The 12,031-nt window shown below is 40.5% G+C and overlaps 1 protein-coding gene across 1 annotated transcript; it reads left to right on the forward strand.

The window, feature by feature from the left end:
• The first annotated feature begins 10,487 nt into the window (after positions 1–10,487).
• Positions 10,488–10,895, forward strand: LOC127809328 (uncharacterized). The gene has a single exon (XM_052348092.1). It carries the CDS (start codon positions 10,488–10,490, stop codon positions 10,893–10,895), a length of 408 nt encoding a protein of 135 aa, XP_052204052.1.
• Positions 10,896–12,031: the final 1,136 nt, after the last annotated feature.

Raw genomic sequence — 12,031 nt, forward strand, 5'->3', positions numbered from 1 at the left:
ATCAGTCAGGTATGTATTATAAATTGTGTGAACCTATGAGCCAAAGTTGCATACTTGCATTTAGTTTATAGTTTATGTGCATTACATTTTTATGAATGCAAACAGATAGTGAATATACCCAGTATAAGTTTAGTAAGTATTTTATCAGTATCGATATTTTTTGATTCAGTTTCAATTATTCTTTCCAGCTTATTACTTGCTGAGATTTGTACCTCATCTTGTACTCTTCACCATTACAGGTCCTAGCGGGAGAGTACTAGATGTAGGGTCTAGCAGTAGTGGTCAATAGTGTGTGTACATGGAGCTGCTCAAGATCAAAGATGTCTGGGAGTTTAGTCAGTTTTGTTAGTTTTATAGTGTCTTATCAGTTTAGGATTATTTTATATTTCAGTTGAGGGATTGTCCCTTAGACAGAGTTTATGGTTTTCAATTTATATTGACTCATAAATTTTATTGTAGTTGATTAAGATGTTCAGTTATGGTATCAGATTTCAGTTTATCAGAGAGTTTTATTTTATTTTATTTTATCTATTTTTCTCGTAGTACCTCTTCTCAACAGTTTTAGGAGAAGGGATGTTACATAACTATCCTAGTAAACCAGCCCGGCTCGGAACCCTAGGCAGTCATTCGGCTTGCACACAAGGCAACGGGAGACTCCTATACGTTGTTCCGATAACATCCTCGAGGAATTATGACTACACTATCAGGGTCACATCCCACCCCATGCACGAGTATTGATATGCCAATAATATCATGCCATGTCGAGAATCACGGCTATCGATGCGACAATATATGTACAGATATGACAAAATACTCATAAATTACATATGACTTAGCAACCTTGTGAATATCATCCATAATATAGGCAATCGCATCACGTATAAGTTTTTTGGGATAAAAACCACTCACCTTGACCGAAGCTTTGACTTATCCTCAAAATACATGCCCGACCTCGATTTTCGTGCTCGATCTCTAAAAATTGCACAATCTCTCAATTTTGAGCCTTAATGCACATTGACCATTATAGTTATTCAAAGAAATATCAAGTCATATTTTTTCATAATTTCTACATATTTTCTTCTATTTTCTTCCTATTTTTACCTGAATAAATTCTAAATAAATACCTCCTCAAATATTTTTCTAAATTTTTCTCCACAACAATTCGTAAAATAATTTTTAGAATTTAATAAAAAAATTTCAAAAGAAAATACCTAGCCACGTGCCTAAAAAAAATGGCCAGCGTGTGAAGCCCACGCGCCAGTCGTCTTCTTCTTTTTTTCGATCGCCAGCAATGCTCCGATGCCCGAACTCTTTTCACCACCTTGAAGCCCTCCTTCATCGATCCCAATGGAACTACTCTTGGCCCAAAACACCACCGAAAAATGCCCCAAACTACCAAATTTCAATTTGACTCTAACATCAATCGCAACTTTCTGGCCAAGCTTGAAACACCCTTAAACCCTCACAAAAACATACCCAACTCTCTAGAAATGATGCTCAACACTCCATGAACAAAAACCCCTTATCCTTCTCCCTCAATTCTTCCTCAAACACTCGGATTCTCGAGTTTAACTTCTAAAAGAACTTGGCCACCCCAACCTTCTATTTATACTCGATTTCCAGCAAACCCAAGCCATGCCTAGTCAAATACAAGCACTTAATGGCCTAATACGACCTTATCTCACTTCAAATCATCGTGATTAGCCTCGAACACGCTTGCCAAATTTTTCAGCCATGGTCGGCCATTTCTTGGCCATGCTCGCTCCCAATCGGACCACTATGCTCTGGGGACCACTTCTGACCACTGAAAAGACCCCTTCGACGCCGGTAAGAGGCTGGCCGATGATGCTAGAAGCTTGGTCGGCCGTGGCTATGGCTGCTTTTCAAAATTTTGCACTTTGACCTTGTAACGCCCCACTTTTCCCGGGCGTTAAAAGACTTAGGATTTTGGGAATATATATTTTTTTCTCTACAAAAACATAACATAAATCATTCCAACAGATATAAATCAATTCCCTACAATCCTATTAAACCATCTCAGCATATCAAACTTAGAATCATTAAGCTAAGACAAGTAACATTATCATAAATGCGGAAGATAGATCAAAACCTTAAATTGTACATAACCGAAACCACTTTATTCATAACATGAAGATCGTGCCATCGTTTAACATGACATCATCAAAGTAATATACATCATAATAAAAAATACATGCTAGGAACCGCCTAAAAATTGTCGTCACTCTTTGGCAATTCATTTCCTTTTGCCACCGCTGCTTTCACCTGAAACGTTCGAATATTCTAGGGCAAAGTCCAAATAAGATACTGAATCATCTAAGTGAGAGTTCAAAATATTCTCATGAATGTATGCAAGACATGAAACAAAATTGACATATCCTTGACATGTCCTAGACTAAGAGAATTCCACATAGCACTTAACCATAACCAGAGAGAATGCAATCTCTCTAAAGGCAACACAACCACATCGACACATTGGCATAACACAGTCCTAGCTTAAGAGCAACAACCTCGACACATGAACTTGGGTATTACTCTACTATCATGTTAGGCATTACATTCCCACTCAAAAGCATATCGGATCACGCCAACATAAACCCTAGCCACAAGATGATCAACACTATTCCTGGGAATCCACGTCCACCTCGAAAACAATGCTATCGCTTAAAGGCCCCTGAGGTGGTGTTCACTCGCAGCCCTGCCACTTAAACCGATCCGGGATGGTGTCCACTTTCAGCCCCGCCACTTGTTGACTCACAAGGGTTGTGTCCACTCTCAGCCCCTGACACAAATGGGCATTAATCCTTGGCACGCTTCCCTAGTGCTATCACTCAAGTGCAACGTCACAAGTTGACATCTCACATCCCAAATGAACAACACAAAAAAAATGCTAAATGGCACATACCACGAATCGATGCATTATATAAAAAAATATTTCATGTACATAATTTATCACACAAAATTCAATGCACATGCATAAACATTTTGGGATGAACCTCCCATATTAAAACAACCATCTTAGGTTAAACTGTTCTCATGCAACAAAACCATTTGCATGTAACTAAATCAAGTTTAGAAAGAATCAAAACCAAGTTTTCAAGCAAGAACACTCATACTGAATGAAACTTAGAACACCTCGATTCTCGTGACCGACCTTGATTTTTGTGCAAATCCTCAAGTCTTTTGACCAAACCACCTCCTCACAACCCTTCACGCGCTGCCTAAGTGCCTCTTCTTGTAATACCCTAAGTCATTGTAAAAAAAATTTAATTTTAATTTAACTAAGTTATGCTTATTTATTAAATTATGATTATGAGATATGGAATTAATCTATTTAAGTATGCTTATGCCAAAAATTATGTATAAGTATGTATGTAAATATAAGTATGTATAAATAGGTAACAAGTATAAGTTATTTTATTTAGTGTTTAAATAGGATTTTTGCTATATATATATTTAGTATGTATAACCTGTTATATATATAATTTAGTGTATATATAAATTAGTATGTATGTATGTAAGTTCGTATGTATATATGATATAAAAAAAAAATTCAAAAAATCCAGATTTTGCCGAGCAACGCGCGGCCAGAGCATGGCTGCGCCTGCAATAGATTTTCAGGGCAAGAGGGGGGTTTAATGCTGCAAGGACGTCGGGTATGGCTCTAGGGCACGTGGGTGCCTTGATGGGACGTCCCGCAGTGGAGTATTGGCTATAAATAGCCAAGGTTGAACAAAGCCTCTTATCTGAAAATTTCGAGGCTCAAATCGGTTGATTGGAAGAGTGTTTGAGAGATTTAAGAGCGGGGTTTTAGTCCTTGCTTTGTGGGCGACGTTTCTGGAGCATTTGGTGGCCAACAGAGCAGTGAGGAGGAAGATCCAAGCGTTGTCAGAAAATCGCGATTTCGCCCGAGCCGAGCCTTCAAACGGAAAATCGAGGTACCTATTGTTATTTTTTCAAAGATTTAAAGCCATAATCGGGGAGGAGGTTTCTTTCGAAGCTTCGGGTAGCGGCGGCGTCACCGGCGACGATAGGGCCGCCGGAGAAGATGACCGTGAGGGAGGGGGGTTGGGCCCGTGGGCGCACGCGCCCGCGGTTGATGCGAAGGCGCATGGTCCACACGCGCCTGCCAGAAGAAATAAAAAAAAAGAAAAGAAAAGAAAAGAAATAAAAGAAAAATAAAAATAAAAGAGATAAAATTTTGCAAAAATTTTTATTAAATCTGGGATGTTGTTCATTATTTATTTGGTGAATAATTTTCTGGAAATGCTAAGTTTATTGATTATTTAAGTAGAGATTTTTCAATTATGGAAATAAAAAAGAAATAAGATTTTAAAAAAAAATTCTAAGAAAATTTCAGAATGTTAGAAGTATTATTTAAGAAATATTAGTGAAGAAAAATTGAATAAAAGGAAAGATTAGATAATTATTATGTAATAATTCTATATTTAGCTATTAGGAAATAAGGGAAAAATAAGAATTTAAGTTGGAAAATTCCATGAAAATTCCAGAATGATAGAAATATTTTATAAGGGATATCAGTAAAGATAAATTAGATTTTTTGAAATACAAGATAATTTTTATGCAATTCTTGAAGAAATAAGATTTAGAAATAAAGAGAAATTATGGAAATTATGAAAAAAAAAATAGTAAAGTGATATTCTAAAAATAAGTTTAATGTCTAGGAGTCTTTGAGGGCAAGAAGTAGTCGCTCGACACGAATTTCGAGACTGACACGTCTTTCGAGGTAACTTAACTGTAAGTGTACCGCTTTGAACTTAGTACGGTTATAAACGTTTAATTTTGAGAATGCTTTTATCATATTGACATGCTATGATATGAACCCAACACGTAGACTGCATCAATGACATGACTATGAAATGCTTAAATTCACGTTGATATTGTTGATCACACTCATATGAGGCCGTAGGGAGTACGAACTGGCACGACTGCCTTACCAAGGGTGTACCCATACACCCCGGCTTCGATAGAGGTGGCCGCTAAAATGGTAGGCAGTATGAGGGTGCAGTTGACACCTACGAGGTAAGACATTGCATGCACGCATGACATTGCATTATGTACCCTTACTTAGATGATTCATCGTCTAACTTGGGTTCGCCCTTGGAACATTCAACGTTCCAGTCGGGACTTGCAGAGATGATTCTGAGATTGGTGATGAGTAGTGTCGCGAGACGACAAGATACGAGTATATGATATGTTGTAATATGGATAGTTTAAGAATTGTGTAGATTGTATTTATCATCAGACGCTTATGTATTAACTTGTAATAAATGTCATGTCCAGTTATTATTATATGCATTGCCATGAGCAGGTTCGATTCAGCTTCCGCTTTGTATTTATTTTCTAGTATAGATATCTCATCTAGCACTAGATACGGTCTTAGGGAATTTTGGGATAAATATATATATATATATAGACCAAATTTCCTAAGGCATAACACGCCCGAGAAGGTGGGCTGTTATAGTTGGTATCAGAGCCCAAACCAAGTAGAATACCTAGGAAGGAAAACTTAGATTTGGCCTAGTAGGATGAGAGTACCAACACAAGGACAGTTAGGGGTACTAACAGAAGTTGTGGTGACAAGATGGCTGGAAATTTTTCAGAGCAGATCTTAGTCGACCATTGGGCACACCGTCTAGAAAATTGGGTCCCGCTACCAAACGAGGGTATCATGGAACACTTAGTTCAGATGGAAGAAATCCTTGATGATGTACCACCAAGTTATCGATTTTGGCCCGACCTGGTTCAGCTTCAGATCAACATGATGGTCGGTGTTTTGAAGGGAGACCTGCAAGATTTCGCAGATTGGGTGCGACAGGGGGAGCAGTTTCCTAAATTTTGACTTTATTGCGCAAGGATTCGTGAGCTTCTGGTAGAATTATACGAGCCGGTGCTAGTAGATGAGCCCGACGAAGAGATGGAGGACCTACTCGAAGAAGAAGAGGAAGAAAATATAGAGAACCCGATCGAGCCAGAAGAGATGGCAGATCCAATTGAAGTAGAGGAAGAAGACGACATACCCATATTCTGGGCTGAAGATGACCTTCTCGAGTTCAAGGACACTGATTTTGAAGATGAGGAAGAGACAGAAGTGATGATGAACGGTCTCGAGGCACCCCCATACGAATCTAAAGATGAGAAGAACGGTTGGATTTGGAGGTCACCGGGATCGAAGTAGATTTAACGGGAAATATTCTAACTATATACGTGACTTGTATAGTGTCTAAGATCTAAGTGACTTATGTAGTATCTATGACATTTTGCAACCGAATGTGTAATATCTAGAATCAATGAAGGATCTACCTTATCGGATGGCAAGACCCTGTTATCTAATCCAAAATGTTACTTTCTTTTCAGATGGTGAATAGCCAAGGGAGATTAGCGGTAGGGCCTAGGACGCCCAACCAGCAAGGAAACATAAGTGAGCATCTGGAAGGCAACTCCAGCCAGGAGGCCGAAAGTAGTCGACTGGATCAAATGGAGCAAATTATGGGGAGTATGGTGGGGTTCATACAAGAAACTCACTCCCGAGATAGCCATACGGTCAACATGTTTAACCTTTATCATCGACAGAACCCTCCCATTTTTCAAGGAAAGCTTGGCGCGGACCCCAACGAAGGGGAATTTTGGATCGAGCAAACTGAGAAGCTGCTGGACCACCTGCACTGCAGAAAAGAAGAGAAGGTCAATTGTGCCACCTTTATGCTACAAAATGAGGTGGATAGGTGGTGGAAGGGAGTCAAGAGGGCAATGACCCCTCGGGCCAGGGCACCCTACATCACTTGGGAACGATTTAAGGAACTCTTTAATGAGAAGTACTTCCCCTTGAATTTGAGAATGAAAAGGGAAAGAGAATTTATGGAATTAAAACAGATCGGGAACATGACTGTCGCTCAATATGAAGATGCTTTTAGCTGATTGATTCGGTACATGCCCATTTATGAAGGAGACGAAAGAATCAAGGCTCAAAAGTTTTTGGGGGGCTGAATCTGAAACTTCAGAGGGTGTTGTGTAGTATAAATACTCAGTCTTACTCAGAAGTGGTGCTGCAAGCTTTTACCACTGAGGCCAACCTAAGCCGAATTGAAGCTATCCAAGGAGAAAGTCAGCATGGGAGCAGTCATAAAGCAGGCAAGAAATTGGAACTCCAGAGGCCGAAGTTCAAACCTAGTACTCCATGCTAAAGATGTCAGAAGCAACACCATGGGAAGTCGGGCCGGTTTAGAATAAAAGGGTGCTATAACTGCGGTGAGGAAGGACACCTCAATCAGAACTGCCCAAAGAGGGGAATTACTTGTTACAACTGCCAACAGATTGGTCATTTTGCAAAGGACTGTCCCAAGCCATGACTGATGAGTCAACCTCAAGGGACGTCCGGAAAACCCAAAGTACAGCAAGGAAGGGTGTTTCACCTAACGCAGCAAGAAACGGCAGAAGACCCAGCCGTAATTGAAGGTACCATGCTCTTATCTGGTGTCTCCATGCATGTTCTAATAGATTCAGGTGCAAGTCATTCATTCATTTCACATGCATTTGCTAAAGCATTAGGAGATAAACCAGAAAATTTGAATTGTCGTATGATTGTTACAACCCCAATGGGGAAGTCTCTAGAAACTTCATCAAGATACAAAAATAGGAAGATTCAGATAGGAGAAGTTGAGTTCCTGGTGGATCTAATCCTTCTGGAATTTCAAGATTTTGACGTGATCCTAGGAATGGATTTCCTAACCAAGTACAACGCGACATTGGACTGTAAAGCTAAGACAGTTTGTCTCAGGAGTAGAGACTCAAACGTCAAGTTTCGAGGGCGAAAGAAGGTAAGTGATTGGAAATGGATCTCGGCTCTAAAGGCTGAGAAACTATTACGTCAAGGAGCACAAGGATACCTGTCTTGTGTCCAAGAGAAAGGCAAGGAGCTGTTAAAAATCGAGGAGATGTGAATCGTTAGAGAGTTCGGGAATGTGTTTCCCGACGAATTGCTTAGATTGCCACCCCAACGATAGATCGAGTTTGCAATAGAAATTGTGCCAGGGGCAGGACCGATTTCAATACCCCCATATAAAATGGCCCCTGCAGAATTAAGAGAATTAAAGACCCAATTACAAGAGTTGTTGGATAAGGGGTTCATTAGGCCAAGTATGTCACCATGGGGAGCACCAGTACTCTTTGTTAAGAAAAAGGATGGGAGCCTAAGGATGTGTATCGACTATCGACAGTTAAATAAGATAACGGTCAAGAATAAGTACCCACTCCCTAGAATCGAGGAGTTGTTTGACCAGTTACAAGGAGCCAAGGTTTTCTCGAAAATCGACTTGAGATCAGGGTACTACCAACTGAGGATCAAGGAAAAAGATGTACCCAAGACAGCTTTTCATTCTCGATACGGGCACTACGAATTTCTAGTAATGCTGTTCGGACTGACCAACGCCCCAGCAGCTTTTATGGATACTATGAATCGAGTCTTCAGGACATTCTTAGACAAGTTCGTGATTGTGTTTATAGACGACATACTGATATACTCTCCCTCAGAGGAAGAGCACGAGACGCACTTGAGTGTGGTCTTACAAACATTACAAGAACATAAATTATATGCCAAATTTTTGAAATGCGAATTTTGGTTATACTAGGTGGCATTTTTGGGGCATGTTATATCGGCCGAAGGAATATCGGTCAACCCAGCCAAGATAGTAGCTGTGTTCAATTGGAAGCAACCTCGGTCAGTTACTGAAATCAAGAGCTTCTTGGGATTAGCCGGCTACTATAGGAAGTTCGTGGAAGGGTTTTCCAAGATTGCAACACCCCTCACTAAGTTAACTTAGAAGGGGGTGAAGTTCGACTGGAGTGAGCGGTGCGAAGAAAGTTTTCAGACATTTAAGGATAAGCTGACAACCGCTCCAGTACTAGCTATGCCAAATGGATCAAGAGGATTCATGGTCTACACTGACGCCTCGAGAAACGGTTTAGGGTGTGTGTTGATGCAGCATGGTAGGGTCATTGCCTATGGATCTCGACAACTCAAGAACCACGAGCGGAACTACCCGACTCACGATTTGGAGTTGGCTGCAGTGGTGTTTGCCTTAAAGATTTGGAGGCATTATTTATATGGCGAGAAGTTCAAAATTTTTACTGATCACAAGAGTCTATAATACGTCTTCTCGCAAAAAGAATTAAACATGAGGCAACGGAGATGGATGGAGCTGTTAAAAGATTATGACTGTACTATTCAATACCATCCCGGTAAAGCTAATGTTGTAGCAGATGCCCTAAGCAGGAAAGAAACCCCCTGTATGGCCGGAATAATGATGGCAGAATGGAAGCTAGTTGAAGCTTTCAGCTTGATGACGGTAGGAGTAGTCTTTCGAGGAAAGTCAGCCTACGCAGCCAGTCTCACGCTGCAACTAGAATTAATGGATCAGATACGACAAGCCTACTCGGAAGACTCTCGAATAAAGATGTGGGTGGACGAACATGGGCAAGCAAAGAAACCAGAATTTGAGGTAAGAGAAAACATCCTTCGTTTTCAAGGTAGAATATATGTACCTCGTGTGAGGGAGTTACTGCAAGCAATTTTGGGAGAAGCTCACCGATTTAGATATTCGATACACCCCGGCGCCACCAAGATGTACCAAGACTTGAGGGCTGTGTATTGGTGGCCAGGAATGAAGAAAAGCATGGCAAGATACGTAAGTCAATGCGACACGTGTCAGAGAATCAAGATCGAGCATCAGAAGCCGGGTGGAAGTTTGCAACCATTAGAAATCCCGGAGTGGAAATGGGAACACATTACGATGGATTTCGTGACTGGGTTACCGAGAAGTCCTAAAGGAAATGATGATATCTGGGTGATAGTTGACAGATTGTCTAAGTCCGCTCATTTCTTGGCCATGAAAGTAAACCATCCAATCAGCAAGTTAGCTAAGCAGTATCTTAACAAGATTGTCAGGCTGCACGGAGTACCTGTAAGCATTGTATCAGATCGTGACACAAGGTTCACTTCTAGGTTTTGGGGAAGTTTGCAAGAAAGTTTAGGTACTCAGCTTAGGCTAAGTACAGCCTACCACCCCCAGACTGATGGCCAATCGAAAAGAACTATTCAAACCCTGGAAGACATGCTGCGAGCTTGTGCTATTGATTTTCCAAGTAGCTGGGAGGAGCATTTGCCATTAGTAGAATTCGCTTACAATAACAGTTACCACAACAGCATTGGGGTGGCCCCCTATGAAGCCCTGTACGGACAAAAATGTAGATCTCTGATATGCTAGACTGAGGTAGGAGAACGTCAAATTTTGGGACCCAAGATAGTTCATAAAACGACAGAAAAGATAAAAATCATTCAAGAGAGAATTAAGGAAGCTCAGAATTGCCAGAAATCCTACGCAGATACAAGAAGAAGGAAATTGGAGTTCCAAGTAGGCAACAAAGTATACCTAAAGATATCTCCACTAAGAATGGTGACTAGAAGCAGCAAAAAGAAGGGCAAGCTAAGCCCCCGGTGTATAGGACCATATGATGTAGTAGAAAGAATTGGACCAGTCGCATATCGACTTGCACTACCTATGGCCCTGTCAAACCTCCACGACATGTTTCATGTATCGCAACTCTGTAAGCACGAGCCAGATCCCTCCCAGGTAATGCCAGCTGAGGCTATCGAGATTCAAGAAAATCTTTCGTACGTGGAGAAACCAGTAAACATTATGGATCGTAGGGATCAAGTTCTAAGGAATAAGTCAATTCCCCTGGTACAAGTTTTGTGGAGAAACCCCGTGAGTGAAGAAATAACTTGGGAGCGAGAGGAAGACATGAGGCTCAATTATCCATATCTGTTCGAAGATCCTATAGTTAGAATGAGTGAATAATCAAATTTCGAGGACAAAATTTTTGTAAGGAGGGGAGAATGTAATACCCTAAGTCATTGTAAAAAAAAATTAATTTTAATTTAACTAAGTTATGCTTATTTATTAAATTATGATTATGAGATATGGAATTAATCTATTTAAGTATGCTTATGCCAGAAATTATGTATAAGTATGTATGTAAATATAAGTATGTATAAATAGGTAACAAGTATAAGTTATTTTATTTAGTGTTTAAATAGGATTTTTGCTATATATATATATTTAGTATGTATAGCCTGTTATATATATAATTTAGTGTATATATAAATTAGTATGTATGTATGTAAGTTCGTATGTATATATGATATAAAAAAAAAAAATTTGAAAAATCCGGATTTTGCATAGCAGCGCGCGGCCAAAGCATGGCCGCGCCTGCAATCGATTTTCAGGGCAAGAGGGGGGGTTTAATGCTGCAAGGACTTCGGGTATGGCTCTAGGGCACGTGGGTGCCTCGATGGGACGTCCCGCGGCGAAGTATTGGCTATAAATAGCCAAGGTCGAACAAAGCCTCTTATCAGAAAATTTTGAGGCTTAAATCGGTCGATTGGGAGAGTGTTTGAGAGATTTAAGAGCGGGGTTTTAGTCCTTGCTTTGTGGGCGACATTTCTGGAGCATTTGGTGGCCAACGGAGCAGTGAGGAGGAAGATCCAAGCGTCGCCGGAAAATCACGATTTCGCCGGAGCCGAGCCTTCAAACGAAAAATCGAGGTACCTATTGTTATTTTTTCAAAGATTTAAAGCCATAATCGGGTTCAGGAGGTCGGATTTAAGGGGGGAGGAGGCTTCTTTCGAAGCTTCGGGCAGCGGCGGCATCGCTGGCGGCGATAGGGCCGCCGGAGAAGACGACTGTGAGGGAGGGGGGTCGGGCGCGTGGGCGCACGTGCCCGCGGTTGATGTGAAGGCGCGTGGTCCACACGCGCCTGCCAGAAGAAATAAAAAGAAAAGAAAAGAAAAGAAATAAAAGAAAAATATAAGTAAAAGAGATAAAATTTTGCAAAAATTTTTATTAAATCTGGGATGTTCATGATATATTTGGTGAAGAATTTTCTGGAAATGCTAAGTTTATTGATTATTTAAGTAGATTTTTTTATTATAAAA

This window comes from Diospyros lotus, chromosome 9 (genome assembly GCF_014633365.1).
Source record: "Diospyros lotus cultivar Yz01 chromosome 9, ASM1463336v1, whole genome shotgun sequence".
Taxonomy (NCBI): domain Eukaryota; kingdom Viridiplantae; phylum Streptophyta; class Magnoliopsida; order Ericales; family Ebenaceae; genus Diospyros; species Diospyros lotus.